Source organism: Lemur catta, chromosome X (genome assembly GCF_020740605.2).
Source record: "Lemur catta isolate mLemCat1 chromosome X, mLemCat1.pri, whole genome shotgun sequence".
NCBI classification, from domain to species: Eukaryota; Metazoa; Chordata; class Mammalia; order Primates; family Lemuridae; genus Lemur; species Lemur catta.
Window position 1 is genome coordinate 44,240,937 of NC_059155.1, and position 27,821 is coordinate 44,268,757.

The 27,821-nt window shown below is 43.1% G+C and overlaps 1 protein-coding gene across 1 annotated transcript in view; it reads right to left on the reverse strand.

The window, feature by feature from the left end:
• Positions 1–1,235: 1,235 nt before the first annotated feature.
• SLC16A2 (solute carrier family 16 member 2) overlaps positions 1,236–27,821 on the reverse strand; it is a 108,127-nt gene continuing 81,541 nt past the window's right edge. The window contains exons 2-6 of the mRNA XM_045537963.1: positions 14,249–14,393; positions 10,556–11,006; positions 9,399–9,542; positions 5,400–5,628; positions 1,236–3,820 (exon numbers count right to left, since the gene is read on the reverse strand). Of these exons, the coding sequence (XP_045393919.1) occupies positions 3,600–3,820; positions 5,400–5,628; positions 9,399–9,542; positions 10,556–11,006; positions 14,249–14,393 (1,190 nt within the window). The 3' untranslated portion in view covers positions 1,236–3,599. The remainder of the gene's footprint in view (positions 3,821–5,399; positions 5,629–9,398; positions 9,543–10,555; positions 11,007–14,248; positions 14,394–27,821) is intronic.

A 27,821-nucleotide genomic window follows, 5' to 3' on the forward strand; every position in this document is an offset into this window, starting at 1 on the left:
CTGTCAGTTGGCCTGCTCTGCTACTGTGGAGAAGTGGCAGGAAACTGCTGGCTACCTTTTCAGACATGAAAAGGCCCTGGAGGAGAGCATATGCTCATAACAATTATGGGATTCCATAGCTTTGAAATCTAATGATCCTGAGTGATCAAACACAGACTGAGCCTTGGGGCTGCTGAGGGAGGGATTGAGGGGGCAGCAGACCTTGGGTGGCAAAGCCTGGGGCCTGGCAGCAAGACAGAGTAATTAGCTTCAGTGGGAGGAGGTGAGGAGCCTGTAGCCCCAGGGTGTCTTCACTGAGTCAGGGGAGAACGGACAATAGCCAAGAGCTTGGTGGTAAACCATCCTCTCCCAAAGTAAACCAATCCCTTCTCTTTGCCCCTGCCCTGTCCAGTATATGGCCAAAAGGAGGTGGACCCCATTTGTACCTCTTGGGTTGCTGGGGGTGGAGGGGCAGTAGATGAAACTAGGCCTCCAAAGCCAAGGCTTCAGGAAGGTCTCTAGACTGCCTGGGACATACAGTACCAAAATTATGTTGGTTGTGAGTGAGGGTAATGGTGAAGAGACGGGGTATGCTAAAAGTCAGACTTTTGTCATTTTTGCTCAGAGCTAGTCTTGTTGACACCGTTTTTGGAATGGGCTTGCTACATAATTGTTGAATGAAGGGGCAAGTCACTTTCCCCTATGTGAACCTGCGGTAGTCCCTTCCTACCTCTAGGCTTCAGTTTCCCCACTTAAATTTAATGCAGAGTATGGACAAGGGGGACTCTTAAGTTTACTCCCAGCTTTGTCATTCTTACAGGTCTCTCCCCTGCATCACCCTCAATTCCAGGCTCTGTCACTGCTGGTCTGTATCACCCAGCTATACCAATCCCTTCAGGTTCCTCACCAATAACATAAAAGAGAGCGAAGAAAGGTTGGATCGGATTACTGCTAAGGTTTTTGCTAATTTTCAACATGGCATGTTTGTAGCAAGGTGGTGGCCTTGGTGGGGCCTCCACTCCAACTCAGCCAGTAATCATGTTCTCATTTTGTAAAGTAACCACTGTTCCACTTCAGAGCTCCCTTCAAAATCAAGCTCAAACAGTCCACCCAACTCTACATCTGTATATAGCTCCTTTTCTAACTTCTACACACTCAGAGAGCACAGACCCTGGCAGAGCTTTGATTTGAAAATGAGATGTCAGTTCTGAAGCCAAACTTCCTGCTGTTAACCAGGCAACATACATACCAAAACCAAATTTTTAGATCTGTTTATTTTGTTCCAAACCCCTTGAGGATTTAAATGTCCCATGTCTCAAGCTCTGACATTTTGTTCGTTCTCCTAGATTTAATGGTGGTGCATAAGAGGCTGCATCCTACTCTAAATATTAATACTGTGCTGCTTTTGCCAACAAACATTCTCTCCAAAAAGCACACAAGCTCATGCATGCATGTCCACATGTGTGGAAGAAGTAAATGGACACCCCACAATGTTATGTGACACCTGTATGGGCAGATTTGGGACCTGTGAATGTCTTCCCTTCATCTGGAGAGAAGTAGGTGGCAGCCTGATTCTTAAGAGCTACCTGGCCATGAGCAACAAAGGAGGCCCTGCAGAATCTCCCTCTGCTGACTCAGTGGGGGTGGGGTAGGGAGGAATGGAAGCAGGGGCATTGTTGCTCCAGTATTTTCAGTGGTCTCTCCTGGGAGTTACAGGGCTCCTGGGGCCCAGCTTCTCCTGTTCCACTGCTGTTCCAACTGACAGGATAGTAACTTGGCCCCCTTCTACCCGAAGAGCCAAGAACCAGTGGGTTTTCCTTTGGGGGGTTGGTAAGAGCTGGACTGGGACCAGCGGAGGGGGCTCAGGACTTTGGCCTTGAAAGAAACCATCAGAGGCCAACCATGCCCCAGCTGCCTGTTTGTAACGGAAAACTTATGGATGGGGACCATTGTCTTCTTTGGAGCCCCTCAGGGCAACCTCATCCTCCTGGCCCTGGGGTGACCCTGGCTTGGGGTGGCAAGTTATTGTTGGCTCCAAATGACAGCCAGGAATGCCTGGCAAAAAGATGATGAAAGGGTGGGTGACAGGAACACAATAGACAAAGGCCCAGAAAGTGGAAAAAGAGACACAAAGAAGCAGAGTGAGGAGAAAGGCTGAGCTGCTAATGAGGTGAGCTGTGCTAGCTGGACACAGCCTGGCAGTGCCCTCTGTTCCGAGCCAAGGGCACTGGGAATGCTCATCAGTAAGAATGTTGCCCAGAGCCTGAGCATAGGGAACATCTGGCGCCTACTTCAGAGAGATGAAGGTGGTCCAGAGTCTACCTTTCATGGCACCTTTAATGCCCACTAAGCAGAGTGGCCTAGGATGCCCAGCATGGGGGACAGATTGGGTGGTAAAGGCTAGGATGGCTTCCCCTTCCTAAATGAAGTTGTCCAACCCTATGTGCAGCTGCTGCCTGTACCTTTTGGGGGTCCAGGTTAGGAATGGGTTTTTTCCTAAAAGAGCCCTTTTCTGGCCTGGCCCAGGTGAAAATATGGACCTATTATGAAAACTGAGAGATGGAGGAGTTGGTCCTTCACCATGTCAATAACAACTGCTGCTACTCCCACCATGCCAGCTCACTGTCATCTGTCCTCCTCTGCCTGCTGAGATGAAAGGGGTTTCTTCACATTTTGACAGGTAGGTAAAAGTATGGGGAGCTGGGAGGGTCTCCAGATAAATGCATTGGACTGGGAAATCTGTAAAAATCAGTGAGTGGAATATGGAACTCTATAGTATTTAAGGTCCCTTCCTTATATGGTATTCTATTCTTCCAGTCTAGGATTATATCAGCTTGAGCCAAAAAGTGAGATGTGGCTCAGCCTGAGATGAATGGGATTATGCTAGTGTTAGGGGTGGACTGGGCCAAGGTGAGGCTGATTGGCCCAAGCTCTGGGTGGGTCCCTCCTTTCTCCCAGCACCCATGTATTCTGACAGTCATAAAAAGAAATAGAGGGGAAGAGAAGAGAGAGAAGACAGTAGAACAAAAAAGAAGGAAGGGAAGAGGGGAGCAGACTGTTAACCAACTGTATTTTGGGGATACTGCCTGTACATAGCTCTTGAAAAGCCAGAGCTTTTAGAAACTCTAAGGCTAAACAAAGCTCCTTGTCTCATTTTGCCTTTCTGCTCCCCCCAATGGCTCCCAAAAATGGATGGCAATGAACTCCTCAGCAAACAGAGGCTTGGGTATCCCCCACTAGGCTCCTGGGGACACAGTAGCACCTTTGGCAGTTGATTTTAGTGGGTGACTAACAAGCTGGGGCCAGGAGATCGCATCCTCCTCCTCTCCCAGGGGTTAAAAAGTATATGGAGAGGTTCCAAAGGCCAGGAGATGATCCCACACCTTCCCAGATCCCTGGGAGGAGAAGGGCCCTGGCAAGTTTAAAGGCATTCATGGGGAGAATTTGGTTAATGAGTTTGGAACACCTGGAGCTTTAGCTCCAAGGGGATTGTCAGGTGGCTGAAATGCTGTGTGCACAGGTTTGGGAACAAGTGTGCTGGTGGCAAACATGTAAATGCTGAGCAGGGTGGGATGAAGGGGAAGGGCTGGGGAGGAGCACACAATGGCAAGAAAAAGGCATTAGATTGGTTCCTCAGGGGTTGGGGAGCCCGGCAGTAGCTCCCCATTGGGGTCCGGGTCAGGGGCCAACATCTTATCCTTGCTGGAATCCCTCTGCTCTTTCTTGAACATCCTTTGATGCATCAGAGGGACGAAGAAGAGGATTATAGCCCCGATGACAGGGGGCACACCGGCAAAGTAGAAGGCCACATGGTAATCCCCAAAACAGTTGCGGAGGAGGCCTGAAATAGTCAAGAGAGATAAGTCAAGCTCAGCTTTGCCCTATCACCCAAAGGTGCTCTCTGCCTCTTCTAAAGGGCTAACACAGTGCCTATCCAGAGAATCTTGGCCTGTATTGCCTTAACTTAGGAACTCCCTCAACTTCAAGGGCAGGCAGCTCCTCTCTGAGGTACTGGGGTTGCAGGCCCTTGAGGTGAATGCTCATTATGAAAGAAGTTAATGAAGCTTCTCTTAAAGTATCTACATTTGTGACTTTCATCAAGCTACAGCTAACTAGCTGTATGGAGTTAGGAAGAAACCTAGTCTAGAAGAACTCTGCAGAAGATGGCCAAGCCTTGCTTGCCTTGGTTCACAATAATATTCCCCATCCCCTGCCTGCCCCCAAATTGTTCTTGTGGAACAATTCATCTGAGTTCCTATTTGCCTTTTCTCTGAAGTGTCCTTTCTTGGAAGTTCGATTTGCCCTAGGAGTAATCTGTATGTGTATATCTTCCTTTCCGTTATAGATATGGATAGCCCCTCTGGGTTCCTCTGAGCTGCCAATACTATGAATATGTTTAGCATGGGATGCAAGGCCTCCCATGTTCACCTCCAAAAGCTAATGTGAGGTACCTCATAGCATTAATATGTCAGAGCCCACAAACAATATTCAGGAAAGGCAAGAAGGCTCTTGGCCCTATAATTACTCAGAAGTTAAGCATAATGGAAAGAGATGTGGATTCTGGGGCATTCTAAGGATCAGGGACTGGGTAGAGGTTCCCCTTCCCCAGTGGGCAGTGTGGCTGTTACACAAAAGCCTGAATGAAAGCTTTTTCCCCATCACATGGTACCCTCACAATGCCTTGCACATAATTGGTTTTCAAAGAGAATTTGTTGAAATAGCCCATCTGACTAGCTTAGGAGAGGCTAACCCATGAGTCAATGTTTGCAATAAATCCTATAGAAAGGAAATGAAGGTCTCTTTTCATTTGTTTTATGTTCCCTGGGGTACCAACAATCCCCTTCTGGGAGAGTGGAAGGAGAAACTAGGAGTGCTGAAAGATGGCAAGTCAACACTTTTGCCTGCTACTTGCTGAAGGGGAGCCTTATTGGCTCCATCCTTGGGTGTTACCTCAATCAAATATCTTCTACAGGCTTAGTTCAGAAGCCAGAAGAGGAGGAGAAGGGTGTCTCTAGCTTTTAATCAAACCAGGGCCCACTTTCTCTTCTCTTCCTACCCAACTACCTTGCAAATAATTGCTTGCCTGTGGAGAGAGAGAGGATATTGGATCAATCGAATGGTCAAGAAGGCCAAACTCATTTTTATCTTCATTCTCCTGGAAGGAGCCATACTGTCTACAATGAAACCTCATTGAAACGGATATACAGCCATGGAAAACCCCTCAAAATGTATCCATGCATATGTACTGTGTTTAATTTCTTTTACCAGTAGTGAGTGACAAGGGGTATCATGTACTCTGACAAGGCTGCTTAAACAAAGAACAAGAGGAAAAGGGGCCTCAACAGAGGTGCTCAGGAGAGCTAGTGCCCAGAGAAAATGGGACTCCCTGATTCATGCCCTCCCTAGAATATCAGCCTTACCTGCAATGGGGGGCCCAGCAATCATCGGCAGGGCCATCATGCCCAGTAGGTAGCCAATGGCTTGTGAGGCCTGCATTGGTCCCACCAGCTCAAATGCGATGGGGGCCATGATGGTGATGAAGAAGCCATCACAAAGGCCCAGGAAGAGGCAGACGACAATGAGGCCCGCGAAGTCTCGGCACAAAGGAATCATCATGGACATCAGGCCCAGGAGCAGGAAGGAGAGTACCTAGAGGGGAGCAAGGGCCTGAGGTAGTCATGTTGTGTTGACCAGCCAAGACCACATAGCAAATCACATGTCCTCTTCATTTCTACCATCTATAAAATGGGGTGGGGGGGAGGGTGTCAACAGGGAGAGCAATTGGACGAAATAGTTACTTAGGCCCCTTCTAAGTCCTGCATAGAGAGATTCAAAATCTTTAAGAGAGCCCCTACTTAACTGTGATTCTGTCAGGATAAAAAAAGGGGGATAGGACTTGGTCTCTGGCCTCAAGAAGTTTGTCTTTGCACTGGACCCTGAGATAAAGGGAATTGTCGTTTCTACTTTCTGAGCTTGTTTGGCTGCCCCAGGGATTAGGGTCTGGGATCAGGCCATGTTGATGTTCTCAGATCTAAGTAAAGTATGGGAAGAGGGAAGGGAGGAAGTGAGGATGGCTTACATGACTATGGGACTGGAATGGAAGGCACAGCTTCATGAAATGGGGAAGGAGCTAGTTTCCATTGGTGGGGGGGCTGATTTTAGAAAATACCTTGGCATGAAGGAGACCATTGGGAGGTTCACCCAGGTTCCTTATGCTTTAGGACGTGGGCCACACTACCCATCTCAGATATCTCAGACACATAGTTCTGGGGGCCTCTGGGCTTGGCTTGGGCATCCTGAAAAGGCAAGAAAGGGGCCTTTCAGAGGAACTAAGCCACTAGGAGGGTGTGTAGGGAGCCTGAAGCCAGCCCAGGAGCACTGACTAGCCACTGGGCTTTCTTTGGGATAGGCAAAATAACTCTGAAACAAAGTAACTGCCTTTCCAGAGGCTGGTTTTCCCCTCTCCACAGAGACAAGGGTCACCATAAGCACAGCTGGTCATTTGATTAAGATCATTTGCAACCTGTGTCAGTGAGCCAGACTGAAGACCTGGGCTGCAGGCAGAGAAAGGACCCCCTTCCCACCACTGCCAACCCCCTGCAGCCAGCAGAGCCAGGTCAGAGCCAGGTCATCCCAGGGCCAGGGCTAAAACCTGATCTGTTTACCAAGGCCGTAACAAGCCCAAGGGTTTTCCAATAATTCACACAGGCAGGCCAACTTACCTAGGAACACATGGAAGGAGTAGGGGTGAAGGCTATTTCATGCCCTAAAGATTTTCTGTGTTGTGGCTGGCAGTGGGTTTATTGGGTTGATTGGTTGATTTCGGGAGAGGATAATGCCATCTGAGGACAACTCTTTGTTGGAGTACCTTTGAACTTTGCCCAGGCTACTCTGAGGTAGCTAGGCAGAAGCTAGGAATAAAAACCCAGGTACTCCAACTTCTCCTCTAGGAGATTGATACACAACTATGAGATAAAACAGACCCACCTATCAACCAAGCCTATTATCGCAATTAAGAATAAATGCCATTATATAACACATAGGACCCTATTAACTGATTTTAATAAGCTTTAATTACTACCTTTTCTATCTAGCTATCTCTTAACATCTTCCATGAGGCCTTGTCAAGGTTTGGAAATTAAAAATTGGGACACAGACCTCAAGAATTAGCCCAAAGTGAGGCTGTCCTGCATATTGTCACCATTTCCTTTCCAACAGATTGTCCAGGGGCTTGATACCAGACACATAGGCCTGTCTTCACCAATAGTAGGGCCCACAGGGTCTAGAGGATTGCTCTTTAGAACCTGAAGCTGTGTACACTCCTTCCGCTCCCCCAGGCTTGTATTCCTGCATCTGATCCAGGGAGAAAAGGAGGCAAATTCCTGTGATGTCATATCTTGAGAAACTCAAGAGAAAGGAGAAGTTCACATATTGTCTTTTGCTCTCAGTTTGAGACACGCAATTTGTAAAATGAGGGAGTTGGACTATAAGTTGATAAAGCTTTGTTTCATCTATTATGTTCTAAGATTATTTTGTATTATTTGAAGTGATATAACTAGGCCAAATGAGAGTAAGGAAAAGGCGCAAGAGCGATGGGTGGGGTAAGTGGTCAGCAGAAGCCCTGGGTCCTAAACCCAGCTCGGCCTTTAGCTGGCTAATGCCTCCCCTCCCTGGAACTCCTGCTGCATAACAGAAAGCAAAAGTTGCTTGGGACTTACCTCTTTCCTAGGGACTGTGGTGACAATCACATGAGCTATATGTCTAGACCGGGGCTACTGCCTCTCCTCAAGATAAAGTCCTGGCCCAGTGTCAGATTACCCTGATTTCTAGAACCCTTTGGCACCTTGGAGCTGCTAATACTGGCAGGGAAGACCCACAGGGGTGGCAAGTAGGAGAGGCTGGGAAAGCCACACATACTCCTATGCAAAAAAGTCACCCATATAAAGCATTTCCTGATATTTGCACAGGAATTCAAAATTTCATAATTGGTTTATCTCAATCACAAGATAATCCCTTGGTTTGACCTCGGTCCAGTCACTTATCTCTGAGACTTGGCTCTGCCATCCATCACTTAGGGCAAGGTGGAATATAAGAAGAGTGCTGCATAGGAGTTTAGTTCCTGCTGCTACTGTCTGTGTGAGCCTTTCCCTCAGTTTCTCCATCAGTATAATGAGAGGTTGGACTGGATGGACCATAATGGCAAGCCTAGCTCTGACAAAGCAGATTCACTAGCTCTTGCAAAGTAACACAGAGTTAAACACAACACGGAAAGTTAATCATATTCTCATCCAAGATGTCTGAGGGTATTTAGGAAAGCACTCAGGGCTATCAGAGACAGAAACCCCTACGGTGAGTGTCGTTGAGGGTCCCCTAGAAGTGCTTTTAGGGTTTTCCCAGGAGATAAATGAGTCAGAACTCAACCACCTTCCTGATGGATTATTTGCAACTACTTGTTTTCTGGAGCTGCCTTTGCCCTTCCACAGGGTTCCACACTTGGGCGCCTCTCCATAAGCCCAGCTGCAGGAGCAAAAAGCATGAGCCAGGTCAGAAAGGCAATATTGCTGCCAGGTAGGCAAAGACTGACAACTTGAGCAGTAACCTGAACTCAGACCAGAGCCCAGTTCACACAGAAAGTGGCCCCTGGAGTATCCTTCTTGGTACTGTTCACAATATGAGGACATCTGTGTCACTGTCATAAGGATTAAAACCTTGCATGGCCATGACATTTTTTACTTGCCAAGCCTGGTAATACCTATATTTCTTTTGATCCTCACCTGTGAGGTAAGATAGGAAAGGCAAGAATTATTCTAATTGCACAAATGAAGAAAGTGAGGCCTAGAGAGGAAAAGTGAGGTCTGGCCATTTCTGGCACTTTTTTGTGTCATTGATAGGATGACATTTGAGAACCAGTGCTTGATGCCAAGTAGCTCTGGAAGTATAAGAGGTGATGGACCTGGGCCTGGGCCTAGAGGAGAGACACTGGGCCACAGAATGCTACAGATGCTCAAGACTCTACAAGAGTGTGTAGGGTAGCAATTAGATCAGTCCTTACTGGGGGCAACATCTAACTCCTGGCCTCAGTTTCCCCCTTTCAGATGGAGAGCCATTATTAATAAAAAAAAACTTCCTTTACAAGTGTTCTAATAGGTTCCATGTACACTGCTCTCACTGGATCCTCATTCCAACTTGGTAAAGGAGGCAGAACAACGATAATGGCCTTTGTTTGAATGCAGAGAAAACAGAGGCTCAGAGAATTTAGGTGACTTTCCCATGTTGCACAACAAGCTTCAAGCTTGTGTCAGAGCTCTGGCTCAGGGCACTACAGTGGCACACCCTACCATTCTATCCCAAAGGCTGGAGATAACCTAACATCTATGGTAGGCTCTTCCTCCCCACAGTTGTCAGGTGGTCACACTCACCTGTAAGTAGATCTTCTTAAGTCCAGGAATAGAGTCACTGATGTGGCCTGACACGAGACGCCCAAGGCCTGAGGTAGCCCCGATACACACCAAGAGCACCCAGGTCTCCTTGATTTCCAAGAACTCCTCTTCCACATATTTCATCTGAAAAGAATAGCACCGGGGCCGCCAGAACAGGAGGAGGAAGAAGAGGAAGAGGAACTGACTGGTTAACTGTTGGAATATCCACGACCCTCTCCTACTTATTTCTCTGGATCAGGATGAAGAACCCCCTCTCCTGTAGCCCTCTCCCCTGTAGCCCTAGCTCTAGGACAAGCTCTTTGGCTGCTGTTAGCCGCCTAAGAGGCTACTTATCCCTTGGCTTTCTGGATTCTGGACTTCTAAGCAACAGCCAAGGGGGGTAGGTGTCTACAAGCCTCTTCTAAGCCCTAGCAGGACAGAAATGGCCTAAAAAAACTGAGAAAAATCCAAAGGTTCCTCTATAATCTCCTCATTTCCTGACCCCAAACTGATAGCCTGGGGCAACATCAGGTTACTAGGTGAGGACGATCCACCAACTTCCAGGCAACTCTTCCAAAGCAAGTTTTCAAAAGCATGAGGTCTGTGGAGGATTACAGCTGGAATATAACCACCAGTTCTGTAGCTGTATAAGTTTGGTGGATGCTGGGTTAAACAAAGCTGAATGGATTTCTTTCCTGCAGGAAGTTTTAGTACCTTTAAGAGATTATTACACATTATGAAGCTCGAAGACATCCAGCATATGTTATTTCCTAAATAAAGTAATTTGACCATAATGACCAGCATTCCACAGAACACAGTTTTAGGAAACCCTGTATTGGGTCACCTGGGCCAGTCTCCTACATCTCAGCAATGCTTGTTTCCTCCTCAAAATCTCTCTAAATTTTTATTGTGGGGGAAGCCAAGGTCCATGAGATTTCTCCAAGGAAATTCTCCCATTTTCCACTGAGGTCTTCCCTCAACCTGTGCTTTTCCCCTCTCTTTGCTCTGCTTGGCCTTATGAACCACTATTTCTTTCTTTTTCTAAAGGTCCCAGCTCTATCCTTTCAGTGTCCTCCACCCCCACCCTCTGGACTCTAGGCAGGTTGAGGGTAGCTTCCTGGGGCCAGGTGGGGTGGGCCCACCCTGGTATTCCTCACCAGGTGTACATAGGGAACAAAGTAGCCAAGGGCAGCAGCAGCAATCCCGAAGGCCCAGATGCGGTAGGTGCGTTGGCGGAACACTCGCATGTTGAAGTACTTCCTAAGCTGAGCCAGAAAGCGCTGGTGCAGGGTACGGACACCTCTCTTGCTTGGGGTGTCCTGGGAGCTGGGCAGGAGGGGCCGGTAGGTGAGTGAAAGCAGCATAAGGATAAACATGAAGGTACTTAGCACCTGGAAGGTTTGGGCCAGCTTGATCTTATCCCCCAGCATTTTGATGAGGAAGGGGAAGGACATGGAGAAGATGCTACTCCCAGCGGACACCACACCATTGGCCAAACCCAGGCGGCGTTGGAAGTAGTGGCCCAAGATGACGAGGGATGGCTGAAAGGCGAAGGAACAGCCACAACCAAAGAGAATCCCGTAGGTGAAGTAGCGCAGGCTTAGGGAGCTGTGGGAAAAACAGAGAGAGCTGTCCTCAGCAGCCTGACTAGCAATATATCTGCCCTCCCCGATCAGCCTCCCAAGTCCTCCATTCCTCCACCCTTAATGCACAGCCCCACTTGCTACTGATCCTCAGAACAGATGAGGAACAAGGTCTTCTCATCCCCATGTTGCAGACGGGGAAGCAGAAACTCAGAGATAAAGTAATATGCCCAAGGTAACATGGCTTGGACTTAAATCCAGGTCTGTGTGACTCTAGCATGAATCATAGCACCCTATCAAAAAGGACTGTTCAAAAGAAAGCCAGAACCAGCCTATGCAAAGGCTGGGTGAGGGGCTACAGGGAGTAAGACAGTGCCTTAGAGAGAAAAGTTTCACCTTACTGCTTACCTAGACACCATGGATAGGCTGGGGGCCAAAGCTTTATTCCAAGTAACAACAAACGTCTGCAAGGAGCCAAGATCCTGGAAGGTTGAGACCCTCCATAGGACTCCTCAGTGTCTTTCTCCATGCTCAGGGCCCTTAATATTTCAGAGAATGGGTGAGGATCTCCTGACAGACACCTTCTCCCCAATCCTGCCCAAGGTCTGGATATCCCAAGGCCCTTTACACTAGGCCATAGACAGTCTCCGTGGGAATCCTGAAGTAAGGAGTCCCTTTAATTTCCAGAGTCCTGCCTCTGTTGCTGGATATGGTATGGATTTTTTTCCCAAACTAGCCTGGCTCCTTGACAGGAAGTAGACCCTCAAAGAAGTTGTGGGTCTGGTCAAGTAAGACAGATCCCGGCTTAAAACTCTTAGGTCCTGCTGTGGCCATAAGCCTCTGTCACAGAAGATAAAGTGTCAGAAAGGGAAAGGCCATAGGAAGGTCAGTTTGGCCAGCCATATGCCCCAGACAATATTGGCATAACCTAGTGAAGAATTTTGTTTTCTATTTGGTGCTTCCATATATTTTGCAACAGTTCTTATCTGGCTACTTAATTACCTAACACTCTTCTTGGTCAAGCAGTTCTTCCCGAGAGATAGACCCAGTCCTCATACTAAAGGTCTGGGCCTATGCTGCAGTGACAATGCGGTGCTAGCACCAGTGGTTCCAAGATAGCTATCATTACCATTGCTTTCCATTTACTTGTATTCACTAAATGTGATCAAGGGCTTTGGTTTCAAAATAATTATCTCTACTTGGAACACATAGTTAAGCCAACGGCTCCTCTTCTGTTAGGTTCCTTGGGGTCTGCTCCCATTAGATTCTAGGTACTCTATGGGATTGTCCTTAGCTGGGGGCATTGTCTAAGGTAGAGGAGTTGGACCTTCAGGGAGGGGGCAGGTGGAGGCAAAACAGGGGATTCAGCTCAGGGTGCTCTGTAGTGGATATGTTTCTAGCTAGGTCCCCAGGACAGAAAGCCCCTGAATTGAGCTTTCCAAAGCCTCACCAGCCCTGCCTGAACTTTGCCCCATTTCACATCATCCAGAGGAACTTGGAGCCCTGATTGAGACAACAGGAAGGATGACTTAAAGCTGTAGCCATAAGCAGAACCATTTTTCCCCTGGATTTGAAGCCATGCAGAAAGTTTCTTGGCTCCGAAGACGTTCTTACAGAAAGAGCAAAAGGGGTAGAGGAGGAGTTTAGTGGCTGGAGAACAGAACGCCTACTCTAATGTGCCTAAAGAAGCATGCCAGAAGAAAACACCACATCTGAGCTCCTTCCCCTCCTGTAACTGAGCCCATGTGGATTGGAAGGGAAATGGGATCCGTATGTTGCTAATTTGTTTACACTTTGCTCTGCTTGGCCTTATAAAATAGACCTCTGCTGTGTAATGCTGAGACTGGAGCTGCTTCTGAGGCCTAGCTCCCCCTAAGGAGGAGCCAGGCACCAGCTTGCTGATGGCAAATGAGGCCGACCATCAGACAGGTCCTGAAAAGGTTTAGAGCTGCTGCACTGGGAGGGCTGAGCAGGTTCCAGGCAGGACATTGGTTTTCCCTTTTCTGTCCCAGTTGGATTAGATAAAGCCAAGAAACCACTGCAGGCCAAATCCAAGCTCTGCTGGAGGGTGTGCTGGGCAGCCAGAAATGCTAAAGTCATTAAGAAAGCTGGCTCACCCTCACAGGTCCCAGTTGAGGTGGAACACAATTATCATTCTCCACTGTGAATGGAACCTTAGGCCTAGAGAGCCATAGCCCTTCTCTGGAGAGCCACACTCAGAAAGCAAGTCTCTGACACATTAGTTCTCTCCTCATTCCAGACATGTTTCTGGGGCCATTTCTGTATTTCTATGCTGGCATTATCCTACATCAGCCCAGACAGATTGGAAGTAGGAGGTACCATAACTTCCAAAGTGTCTTTAGCAGAAAGTCATTAGAGTTCTTTAGGAATTACATATTCCTCAGGCTGTGGCATAGGGTCTTTTTTCCCTCCTCTCTACACACACATCTGCAGGGCTGGCAGAAGAGAAAGCAGAAAATGAACCTATAGCTGCTCTTTGCCTGACACTATCAAGTTATGCCAGCGGGACTAGTGGGACTAAGGTTTGAGTTTAGTCTAGGTCTAGCTGGGTAGCTGGCTTCTGGGTCTGTACCTCAGTGAGAGAAGCTGCTAAATATCCTTCTCATGCCCAAGACATGAATCTGTCTGTCCCAAATCATCCCATAGGTGTCAGCAGCCAGAGACACCTGGAAAAGAGCCAGAAATGCTAAACATCCTTTGGCTCAGTTGACCTCTCTTTCAGCATAAGATTCCTTTGGGAATCCTAGAAGGCTAGGTGTTCGCATGTGCTCACTCAAGAAGCTCATTCTTGGGAGGGAGGGAGAGGTCATGAGATGTGTGGCACATTGAAGGGGACTAGAATAGCAGAGCTGGAAGAGACCTAAAATGACCATATGATCTAATCCCTTCATGTTATAGAAACAGAAATTGAGGCCCAGAGAGGGAAATGGTACTTATCAAATTGTTCTACAGCCATTCAGTCACCAGAATTGGACTTGGGCCCAGCTTTATGAACTATCAGGCTTAGGCTCCTCCCACCACTCTGGAACTCTTAGATTCTCTTTGAGGATATTCCGTTACCAATGAATTTTGGGAACCCTACCTAGATGAATACCATTGAATTATGAATCCTGGCAGCAGAGTCTTTGAAGGCCTTACATGGCCATGGCCACAGGGATTCTACAATGAGAAGAGTATCCCTAGCTGAAGCCCAGAAAGAAGCCAACCCTCACCTTTGGGGAAATGGCCAGCAACCCCTAGCCTTACCTGGTGAAGGAGCTGGTATGGAGGCCGATGAAAGCAACAGCAGCCCCAGCAGTTGCTGTGATTCGGCAGCCCAAACGGTCAGTGAATATACTTACAATGGGAGAACAGAAGAAGATCATACCCATCGCAAGGGCTCCTACCCATGCTATAGAGAAAAGAAGCACAAAGACACTTTAGCTTTATGTCATACCTGGTGGTGTTGCTGGTATCTCAGTTCTCTCTGGCCTTTCAAAGTGGGCATTACATTGGTCTGCACTGCCAGCTTTCTGGTCTGTGATGGTTAGAGAGATATGCAAGCAGAGGCTAGATATATTAGTAAAATAGGGGATTCCAGCACTGGAGTCAGATTCAGACTAAGCAACATTTCAGGCCCTTCCATGAACACTAAGCCACATCTATAGCCTTAGGAACTTGGCCACTTGATTTCAGGGGCAAGGAGCATGGGAGCTAAGGTTTCAGGAGCTGAGGTCAGGCTTGTCTCAGTCATTGGAACAACTCTGTGAAGATGCTAAGACTAAGGAACAGGGAAGGCTACAGCCTTCTGGAATTGTACTAGGATACAGGGCAGGTTCAGGAGCCACTCAAAAACTTATAAGGACACTGTGCAAGAGGGTCATGTGGCCCTCATACTGAAATCCTTCATCAGAGCCCATGTTTGGCAAATTCCTGATTCCAAACTCAGGAAGAGTTTATTCTGTTTTTAAAGGCTCTTAAGTCTCTGTAACAATCCTCACTAGGGAGGAAGAAATTTGCCCTTTTACTTAGATTCTTCTAGCCCATTTCCCCTTGCTCAGCTCTCAGAAGAAAAGCCCAAGCTTTTTTTGTTTAAAAGCTGTTATCAAGTTTCATCTTGAGACTCTCTTTTCTAGGATAAATAATCTTGGTTCCCCTAACTTTTTCTCTTAGCATTAATTTCTAACTCTCTAATTACTTTCAGAATGCTCCTCTGAACACATTCCAACTCTTCATCATCACCATCAAAAAGCATTCATTGAGTGTCACCTGAGCAGGGTGCTGGGCCAGCTTTTGTCTCTCTTCAATTGTGAAGCCTCAAGTGAGCCCTGAGCACTCTGAGTCTGAGTGAGGTCAGGGCTAGCCTAGTTACTGTGTTCCTTATCTTAAGGGCCAAACAGGTTGCTCAGATCCACATTGGTAATCTTCATTTTTCTAGGGCCCCATTCTGAGCCTGGCTCTAAAAATGCTAGCCTAGGATAGCAGGAGAACTGGAATTTTTTTTTTTTTTTTTTGAGACAGAGTCTCACTCTGTTGCCCAGGCTAGAGTGCCATGGCGTCAGCCTCGCTCACAGCAACCTCAAACTCCTGGGCTCAAGTGATCCTTCTGCCTCAGCCTCCTGAGTAGCTGGGACTACAGGCATGTGCCACCATGCCCGGCTAACTTTTTCTGTATATATTTTTAGTTGTCCATATAATTTCTTTCTATTTTTAGTAGAGACGGGGTCTCACTCTTGCTCAGGCTGCTCTCGAACTCCTGAGCTCAAACGATCCATCCACCTCGGCCTCCCAGAGTGCTAGGATTACAGGCGTGAGCCACCGCACCCGGCCAGAGACCTGGAATTTTATCACAATTTCACCTCTTACCTTGCAATTTCATCTCTTATCATCTGTGAGACCTTGAGAAGTAACACAGCACTTCTCTAATCCTCAGTTTTATCATCTGTAAAATGGTGATTAAAATTCCTGTTGTGCCTTTCTTGGAGTTTTTAATGATAATCAGATATAATTATATGTATAAGAGATTTTTGTAAATATTAATCAATTGTCATATCATATACAAAAATCAATGCAAAATGGATCATAGACTTAAATGTAAAACTTAAAACTATAAAACTTCTAGAAGAAAGTATAGGAGAAAAATCTTCCTGGCCTTTGGTTAGACAAAGATTTCCTAGATATTCACACAAAGTATGATCCATAAAAGAAAAAAAATTAAAACTTTTGCTCTTCAAAAATAGTTATGAAAATTAAAAGGGAAACTATAGACTTGGAAAAATATTTGCAACACACATATCTGACAAGAGACTGGTATCCATCATACAAGTGTGATTGACCCTTACAACTCAGTAAGAAGAAAGCAAATAATCTAACTTAAAATATGGACAAAAGTCTTGAACAAAGATTACACACACACAATATGAATGACAATTAAGCATTTGAAAAGATGCTCAATGTCATTAATCATTTGAGAAATGCATATTAAAATCACAGTAAGATATCCCCTACACACCCTCTAAAAAGGCTTTTAAAAAATGACAATACCTAGTACTGGGGAGGATGTGGAGGAACTGGAAATCTCATACACTGCGGGTGGGATTGCAAAATGGTACAGCCACTTTGGAAAACAGTTTGGCAGTTTCTTATGAAGTTGATCATACACTTACCATATGATTCTGAAACCCCACTCCTAGGTATTAACTCAAGATAAAAGATAACATGTTCATACAAAAACCTATACCTAGATTGTTATACCAGCTTTTTTCATAATTGCCAAAAATCTGCCAACAACTCAAATGTACTTCAGCTGGTGAATGTATAAACAAATGTGTATATATTAATACAATGGAATACAACTGAGCAATAAACAGGAGTGAAATTGATACAGGCAACAACTTGGATGTTTCTCAAAGGCATTATGCTAAGTGAAAGAAGACAGACTCAAATGATTACTTCCACTTATAGGAAATTCTGGAAAAGGCAAAACTATGGAGACAGAAAAACAAATCACTGGGTGCCAAGGGAGAGATGGAGGAGAAGATTGACTGTAGAGGGACATGAGGGAACTTTTTGGAGTGATGGAATGTTACATATCTTGACCGTGATGGTGGTATTCTTTTGTAAACATTAATAGAACTGAGAATATAAAAAGGGTGAATATTACCATGTGTAAGTCTAGGTCAATAAATCTGATGTTATTTAAAAAGGGGAGAGAAGGTAGGAAAGCTGAAAGTGCCAGTTCAAGAACTCATTTTTTGATGTATATATTTTTATTTTGGCCAGATTTTAAAGAAATAGCTTAAGGAGGTGTGAGTGGCTTATGTATCCCACAGCTGCCCATCTTTGCTAATCTCATCAAAGGGGGCCCACCTCTCCTGTTGCAGGCTCACAGTGCAACCGCTCTTCTCCTGCCTGAGCATTCTCCTGGAACAGGAGAGTACCCCACCCCTCACTATCACAGCCAGTGCCTAAACCCAGAGAGGCTTGCGAGCAAGTTTGCCAGCTTGGTCTCTGTCTCCTCCAACCCAGGACTCAAGCACAACATCCAGGGGCCTGGAAACTGGGGATTACCTAACCTAGTCCATCACCACTGGCACCTGAACACTCTCTCAGGGATCTGAAGCCCAACTGACCTAAATTGCCAGCAACACCACAGTGAGTACCAACCTGCATGAGCCAAAAGGCAACCTCTCCCTCTCTACACTGAACAGCAGAGTTCCTGGCAGAGCAGAACAGGTGGACAACAAAGCTATCTGTTTTGAGCAGAGGGAAGAGGCTCCAGATGAGAAAGAACCAGCATAAGAATCTGGCAAGATTAAAAATAAGGCTGTTTTAATAGCACCAAAGGATCACATTAGCTCTCCAGCAATGGGATCCAACCAAAAAGAAATTTTTGAAATGTTGGATATGGAATTCAAAATATGGATCACAAGTAAGCTTAATGGGATTGATGGGAAAATTGAAAACCTAAAAAATAATTAAGGACATGAATGAAAAATTCACTAAAGAGATAGATACTTTAAAAAATCAAAATAAAACTTCTGGAAATGTAGGAGTCATTTAGAGAATTTCAAAATACAGTGGAAAGTTTTAACAACAGACTAGACCAAACAAAAGAAAGAATTTCAGAGCTTAATGACAAGGGTTTTGAATTAACCCAGTCAAAAATAAAGAAAAAAGAATCAAGAAAAATGAGGACTGTCTCCAAGAAATATAGGATTATATAAAACACTCAAACATAGGAATCGTAGGTATCCCCAAGGGAGAAAAGAAGAAAAAGCAAAAAGCCTGGAAAACCTATTTGAGGTAATAATGGAAGAAAACTTCCCTGGTTTTGCTAGAGATTTAGACATACAGGTACAACAAAGTCATTGAACTCCTCAAAGATTTATTGCAAATAGGATGTCACCAAGGCACGAGTTATTAGTCTGACCAAAGTCAAAATGAAGGAGAAAATCCTGCAAGCTGTGAGATGAAAGCATCAAGTAGCTTACCCAAAAAAACCCCATGAGACTAACAGCAGACTTCTCAGCAGAAACTTTACAAGCCAGAAGGGACTGGGGTCCCATCTTTAGTATCCTTAAACAGAATAACTGTCAGCCAAGAACTTTGTATCCTGAAAAATTGTTTCATAAATGAAGGAGAAATAAACTCTTTCCCAGAAAAGCAAACACTAAGGAAATTTGTCACCATTATACCTGCCCTACAAGAAATGCTCAAAAGTGCTCTAAACACCAAAAAGAATGATCAGTACTCACCAGTGTAAAATACTGAAAAGTAAAAACTCACAGCTCTTATAAAACAGTAACACAAGGGAGAATACAAAGCAACTAGGTAACAATAAATATGATGACTGGAACAGTGTCTCACCTATCAATATTAACATTGGATGTAAATGTTCTAAATGCCCCACTTAAAAGATATAGATTGATGGAATCAATTTAAAAAAAACCAAAACATCTGCTGTCTCTAAGAAACCCATTTGACTTGTAAAGAGTCTCATAGACTCAAGGTAAAGGAGTGGAAAAAAATATTCCATGCAAATGGAAACCAAAAGTGAGCAGGAGTAGCTATTCTTATATCAAATAAAACAGACTTTAACTCAACAACAGTGAAAGAGAAAAAGATGGTCACTATATAATGATAAAGGGATCAATTCAACAAAAAGATATAACAATACTAAACATATATGCACCTAACACCAGGGCTCTCAGATTTATAAAACAAATACTACTAGACCTAAGAAATGAAATAAACAACAACATTTTAATAGCATAGGACTTTCACACTCCACTGACAGAACTAGACAGATCATCAAGGAAGAAAATCAACAAAGAAACACTGAATTTAAATGGGAATCTGGCACAAAAAGACCTAACAAACATTTACACAACATTCTACCCCAAACTTCAGAATATACATTCTGCTCATCAGCACATGAAACATTTTCAAAGATAGACCATATTTTAGGGCACAAAACAAGTAACTAGAAATCAATTCCAAGAGGAATTCTCAAAACTATACAAATACATGGAAATCAAACAACCTGCTGCTGAATGATCTTTGGGTTAATGACAAAATCAAGATGGAAATCAAAAAAATTTTGTAACTGAACAAAAATGGTGACACAAGCTACCAAAATCTCTGGGGTAGAACAAAAGCAGTGCTAAGAGGGAAGTTCATAGCACTAAATGCCTATATCAAAAAGACAGAAAAGATTACAAATTAACAACCTAATGTTATAGCTCAGGGAATTAGAAAAATAGCAACAAACCAAACCCAAAGCTAGCAGAAGACAAGATATAACAAAGATCAGAGCAGAACTAAAGAAAATTGAAACAAAAATATATACAAAGGATCAGTGAAGCAATAAGTTGATTCTCTGAAAAGATAAACACAATCAACAGACCAGGTAGATTAACCAAGAAAAGAAGAGACGGGATTCAAATAAGCTCAATCAGAAATGAAAAAGGAGACATCCCAACTGACATCATAGAAATACAAAAAATCATCCAAGGCTATCACAAACACCTCTATGCATACAACTAGAAAATCTAGAGGAAATGGATGAATTCTTGGAAACACAACCTCCCAACCTTGAATCAGAATGAAATAGAAATCCTGCACAGACCAATATTAAGCAGTGAGATTGAATCAGTAATAAAAAATTCGCAATGAAAAAAAGCCCCAGATGAGACATAGTCACAGCTGAATTCTACCAGACCTACAAAGAAGAACTGGGACCTATCCTTCTGAAAGTACTGCATAACATTGAGAAGGAGGGAATCCTCCTTAACTCATTTTATAAAACCCTGATACCAAATCCAGGAAAGGATACAACAACTACAACCAAGAAAACTATAGACCAATATTCCTGATGAATATAGATGTAAAAATCCTCAACAAAATACTATCAAACTGAATCTAACAACACATCAAAAATATAATTCACCATGATCAAGTATATTTCATCCCAGGGATGCAAAGATGGTTCAACATAAGCAAGTCAATAAATGTGATTCACCACATAAACAGAATTAAAAATCAAAAACCATATGATCATCTCAATAGATGCAGAAAAAGCATTTGATAAAATCTAGCACCCCTTCATAATAAAAAACCCTTAACAAACTAAGCATAGAAGGATCATACCTCAAAATAATAAAAGCCATGTATGACAACCTCACAGCCAACATCATAGTGAATGGGGTAAAATTGAAAGCATTGCTCCTAATAATTGGAACAAGACACGTATGCCTGCTTTCACCACTTCTATTTGACATGGTACTGGAAGTCATAGCCAGAGCAATCAGGCAAGAGAATGAAATATCCAAATTGGAAGAGGTCAAACTATCCCTATTTGCTGATGATATGAACTTATATCTAGAAAATCCTAAAGACTCCTCGAAGAGACTCCTAAAATTGATAAATTTAGTAAAGTCTCAGGTTATAAAATTAATGTACAGAAATAAGTAGCATTTCTATATACTAATAACAGCCAAGCTGAGAATCAAATCAAGAACTCAATATCATTTACAATAGCTGAAAATAAAATAAAATACCTAGGAATATACTTAACCAAGGAGTAGAAACATCTCTACAAGGAGAACTACAAAACACTGATGAAAGAAATTGTTGATGACACGAACAAATGGAAAAGTATCCCATGCTCATGGATGAGAAAAATCAATATTGTTACAATGTCCACGCTGCCCAAAGTGATTTACAGATTCAATGCAATTTCTATCAAAATACCAACATCATTTTTCACAGAATTAGGAAAAATAATCCTAAATTTCATATGGAATCAGAAAGAGCACAAATGGCCAAAGCAATCCTAAGTAAAAAGAACAAACCTGGAGGCATCACATTACCTGATTTCAAATTACACTACAAGTCTATAGTAATTAAAACAGCATGGTATTAGTATAAAAATAGACACATAGTTCAATGGGACAGAATAGAGAACCCAGAAATAAAACTATCCACCTACAACCAACTGATCTTTGACAAAGAAGACACAAATATACATTGGGGAAAGGACACACTACTCAACAAATGGTGCTGAGAAAATTATAGAGGCACATGTAGAAGAATAAAACTGGATCCCTGTCATCATACACATAAATTAACTCAAGATGGATTAAAGAGGTAAATGTGAGACCTGACACCATAAAAGTTCTAGCAGAAAACTTATGGAAACGTTTTCTTGACATTGGCCTGGGCAGAGAATTTATGACTAAGGCCTCAAAATCAAATAAAACAAAAACAACAATAAATAAGTGGGACTTAAACTAAAAAGTTTCTGCACAGCAAAAGAAATACCTAAAAGAGCAAATAGACAACCTGGACTCTAGGGCTTTAGGTCCTAGGGAATGGAAGGAAATATTCACAAAGTATACATCCACCAAAGGACTAATATCCAGAATCTATAAGGAACTCAAACAAATCAGCAAGAAAAAACCAGTTTAATAGTGAGTACATGTGGTGTTTGTTTTTCCATTCTTGCAATATTTCACTTAAATTGGAACTAACTAATCAGCACTCATGTGCACAATGGTTGTAAAACTCAATGGAAATCATGCAGGTGGGAGGCGAGAGGAGGGGATGGGTGAAATCATACCTAACAGGTACAACAAACACTATCTGGGTGATGGGCACCCTTATAATGTTGACTCAAGCAGTACAAAAGCAATCCATGTAACCAAAACATTTGTACCTCTGTAATATTCTGAAATGAAAATAACAAAAAGAAAGGAAGGAAGGAAGGAAGGAAGGAAGGAAGGAAGGAAGGAAGGAAGGAAGGAAGGAAGGAAGGAAGGAAGGAAGGAAGGAAAAGAAAAAAACAAATAACCCCATTAAAAATGGGCAAAAGACATAAACAGACATTTTTCAAAAGAAGAGATACAAATAGCCACCAAACATATGAAAAAATGCTCAACATCACTAATCATCAGGGAAATGAAAATTAAAACCACAGTGAGATACCACCTTACACCTGTCAGAATGGCCATTAAAAAGTCAAAAAACAATAGATATCGGTGCAGGTGTGGTGCAAAGGGAACGCTTATTTGCTGTTGGTGGGAATGTAAATTAGTATAACCTCTGTGGAAAACAGTGTGGAGATTGCTCAAAGAACTAAAAAGAGACCTATCATTCAATCTAGCAATCCCACTACTGAGTCTCTAAACACAGGAAAAAAAGTCATTATATCGAAAAGACATATACACTCATATGTTTATCACAGCACAATTTACAATTACAAAGATATGTAATCAACCTAAGTGCCCACCAACTGATGAGTGGATAAAGAAAATGTGATACACACACACACACACACACACACACACACACACACGCCCGCCCCCCCCCCCCACACCAGAACTGTACTAAGCCTTAAAAAGGAATGTAATAATATCTTTCACAGCAACTTGGATGGAATTGGAAGCCATAAACCTAAGTACCTCAGGAATGGAAACACTAATACTGCATGTACTCACTTAAAAGTGGGAGTTGAACCATGGGTATATGTGGTCACACAGAGTGGTATAAGAGACTTTTTTTTTTTTTTTGAGACAGAGTCTCGCTCTGTTGCCCGGGCTAGAGTGAGTGCCGTGGCATCAGCCTAGCTCACAGCAACCTCAAACTCCTGGGCTTTTTTTTTTTTTTTTTTTTTTTATATTTTTTTTTTTATTTCAGCTCATCATGGGGGTACATAAGTTTAGGTTATATACATTTTCCATGTCCCACCCATCCCCCCGAGTCAGAGTCCCAAGCGCGTCCGTTCTCATTCTCCAGACAGTGCACCTGGCACTCATCATGTAGTCATACCTCCATCCCCTCCCCCCCCCACCTCCCCGGGTCTGCACCTTCAAGCATGACCATTCCCCAGAGGGTGTGCAACGCACTCATCATGTAGGCATACACCCATCCCCTCCCCCCACCCCCCATCCCAGTCTGATATCCAATTGGTATCCTTCCCTGATGTACATTTAGGTGCCCTGGCATCAGCCTAACTCACAGCAACCTCAAACTCCTGGGCTTAAGCGATCCTACTGCCTCAACCTCCCGAGTAGCTGGGACTACAGGCATGTGCCACCATGCCCAGCTAATTTTTTCTATATATATTTTTAGTTGGCCAGATAATTTCTTTCTATTTTTAGTAGAGACGAGGTCTCGCTCTTGCTCAGGCTGGTCTCGAACTCCCGAGCTCCAGCGATCCGCCTGCCTCGGTCTCCCAGAGTGCTAGGATTACAGGCGTGAGCCACCGTGCCCGGCCTCAAGGGACTTTGGGGACTCAGAAAGGGGGTATAGGGGATGAGGGTGAGGGATCAAAAACTACCTATTGGGCAAAATGTATACTATTTTGGTGATGGGTACACTAGAAGCCCTGACTTTACCACCATACAATTCATCCATGTAACAAAAAACAACTTGTACCCCTAAATCTATTGAAATAAAAAAAAAAAGCTCAGTTGTATTGTCAAAGAGAAAAAAATACTTAAATTCAGTAAATCATTTTACTGGCAAACTAGAACTCACCAATACTTGGCCTTTCTGAATATCTACAATACAATGAAAACTGGTGATTAGGCTTGTAAGGTATGTTTTGTACAGTCATATAAATGGAGTCAGATAGTATGTGATCTTTTGAAATTGGCTTTTATTTAAACTCAGCATAATTCCCTGGAAATACACATTTGAAATGAGCTTCTTGTAGAGAGAATATCATTGGGCATAATTTTTTTCTACTCACTCTGCCAATCTCTTTAATTCATGTTTTTAGACCATTTACATTTGACGTAATCATTGACATATTAGGGCCATTTTATTTTTGTTTCCTGTTTGTTCTGTTTTTCCTTTCTTTGTTTTCTTTTTCCTGCCTGCCTGTGAGTTATTTTAAAAATTTTTAGAATTCCATTTTAATTTATTTTTAGTGCTTTTGAGTATATCCCTTTGCATATCTCATTTAGTGGACACTAAAAACATACTCAAAGAAATCATATTGTATGTATATAATGGTATCATATTATATGTAAATAACATCACAGTTCACTGATGTTGACATTTTACTAGTTTGAGTGAAATGTAGAAACCTAACCTCCCTTATGTCTCTTAACACTCCCCAACTTGTAATAAAATTGTCTTAAATATTTTCTCTATATACATTGATAACTACATCAGGCATCATTATAATTTTTCTTCAACTATTAAGCATAATTTAGAAAACACAAAAGGAGAAATCTATTCTATTCTAATAAATTTGTTATATTCTAGTATCTATTACATTTACCCATAATTTTACTCTTTCCACTGATGTTTCTTTGTTTCCTAATGTTCCAAGATTCTTCCTTTTATTGTTTTTCCCCCCCTCTGGTTAAAGAAATTCCTTGAGCCATTCTTTTAGGGTAGGTCTGTTGGTGACACATTCTCTTAGTTTTCCTTCATCTGAGAATGCTTTGATTTTCTCCTTCATTCCTGAAGGATATTTTCACTGGATATAAAATTCTGGGTCGACAGATCTTTTATTTCAGCACTTGAAAAATCTTGTACCACTTTTTCCTTTTGCCCTCCATGGTTTCTGATGAGAAATTGCTATCATTCGTATTGTTTTTCTCCTAGAGATTTTTTTTATTTCAGCATATTGTGGGGATACAAAAGTTTACGTTATGTATGTTGCCCTTGCCCCCCCCACCCGAGTCAGAGCTTCAAATGTGTCCATCCCCTAGACAGTGCGCATCATGCTCATTATGTATGTATACACCCATCCCCTCCCCCACCCCACATCTGCCTGACACCCAATTAATGTTATTCCTGAATGTGCTCTCAGGTAATGATCAGTGAAACCAATTTGATGGTGAGTACATGTGGTGCTTATTTTTCCATTCTTGGGATAATTCACTTAGTAGAATGGGTTCCAACTCTATCCAGGAGAACATAAGAGATTCTATAACCCCAATTGTTTCTTATAGCTGAGTAGCACTCCCGAGTTAAGGTGTCATTTCTTTCTCATTGTTTTCAAGATTGTGTGTGTGTGTGTGTGTGTGTGTGTGTGTGTTTAGTTTTCAGAAGTTTGACCATGATGTGTCTTGGCATAGATTTCTTTGAGTTCATCCTGTTTGGGATTCACTCAGCTTCATGAAACTATAGAATTATGTCTTTTGTCAGATTTGGGAAGTTTTCAGCAAATATTTCTGAGTACCTTTTCATCCCCACCTTTTCTCTTCTTCTGGGACTCCTCTGATGACAGGAATGTTAAATATTTTGTTATAGCCTCACAGGCCCCTGAGGCTCTGTTCATTTTTTCAATATTTTCTCTCTATTGTTCAGATTGGATAATTTTTATTGTTCTGCCTTCAATTTCACTAATTCTTTCTTCTCTCCTCTCTATTCTGCTGTGGGGCCCATCCAGTAAGGCTTATTTTACTTTGGTTATTATATTTTTCAGTTCTAAAAATTTCTATTTGTTTTGTATCTTCTATTTATTTGGTGAGACTTAGTATTTTTTCATTTGTTTCAAGTATGACTGTGATGGCTTATTGAAGCATTTTAATGATGGCTGCTTTAAAATCCTTGCCAAATAATTCTGACTTCTCTGTCATCTCGGTGCTGGCATCTGTTGACGGTCTTTTCTCATTGAAGTCAAGATTTTCCTGGTCCTTGGTATGATGAGTGATTCTCTATTGTACCCTGGACATTTTGGATATTATGTTATGTGACTCTGGATCTTATTTAAATCTTATGTTTTAGTAGGCCTCTTCTGACACTGTGTCAGTGAGGCACCACCTCATTACTGCCAGATGGGGGCAGAAGTCCAGGTTCCCTGCTCAGTCTCCCTTGACACCCTGTGGGAGGAAGGATGTCTTGTTATTGCTGGGCTGGTGGGTGTTCAAAATTTTCACCAGACTTCTTATGATACCTTCTTGGTTGGGAGGGGTAAGGGTCCATTGTTACTGTTTCCCATGTGACCTCAACTGACACTACAGTTGAATGATGGTGAGAGTCCCAGTTTTCTACTTGGCCTTCACTGATACCACCTTGGCATCTCTCCAGGGGTGGGAGGGGTGGTTGGAGGTTATAGTCTGGCAATGGTGAAAGTCCAGGCTTCCTACATGGTCTCCACTGACACCATGGGGGGGGTAGGTCTTGTTACCACTGAGAGGGAAAGAAATTCCTGGCTCCATACTCAGGTTCCTCTGACACCACCTCAGCATGGGAGGGGAGCAGGTTGGGGCACTTTGTTACAGCTGGGTGAGTGTAAAAGTTTAGGCTCCCCACTAGGCCTTTGCTAGCAAAGGCTGAGTGGGGGGCATTTTTTTCCCATGGTGTTTGGCTGGAGTAGAGGGGTTATTGTCCAAAGGTATTCTGTCTTGCTAGGCTGCCCCTTTTTCTGGTCCTTTGGCTGGACAAATCAGGCTTTTCTTGGGGCTTTTTGTTTGCTCCCACTGGCATCTGGGTTGCCAGCTTCTTCAGCTCCAGGTCCAAGATATATGAAGCAAAAAGATAACCCAGGTTTTCTGCCATGCTGTTCCCTGGGTCCCAATGCCCCTAGCTTATGTGCCTTTTTCTCTCCATCTTTCAGTCCTCTTATATTTGTGTTATATATAATGTCCAGCATTTTTAGCTGTACTTCATGGGAGGAATAGGGAAAAGTACCTTGATATATTTTTAATAATAAATATATATTTAAAAATGAAGACATCCATATATGATATCAATTTATTCAACAGTTATCGAACATTCTCTCTGGCCCAAACACATGGCTAGCCCACATTGAGGATGCTAAGTGAGTGACATATGGTACTTGACTTCAAAGATCTTACAGTAGAGTAGGGAAAATACTTTTGTTAAACAGGACAATAAAATTTATGAATCCCATAGTTCATGACCACAATAAAATTTTCTATTTAAAGATTTTCAGAGAAGTCAGACACTCCAAGTGAAAGAAAATTTGCCATATTAAGGGAGAGAAAGGTATTCTAATATCTAGACTAATTAGTGAAAAAGAGCACAATATAAGAGAAAGGACTTAAGGGATTGTCAGCAGGGTAGATTATCAAAGAAAATTTAGCAAGAGAAAAATAATCAAGTTTGACTATGTGAAAAAAGAAGTACCAATAGTCATAATAACAATGATGATAATTATAACCATATTGATAATAAATGAGTGTTATTGGTTTTCCATTACATTTCTTGCACTCAGTTTCCTGTTTTGGAAAACACAAGGAGGGGGTAGAGGTTTTCTATAACTCTAACAATACTTGGACTCAAAGCCAGGAAGTTTCTGTTGTTCTCCATAATTACCCCCATTCTCATATGAGGAAGAAAAAGATATTTCAGC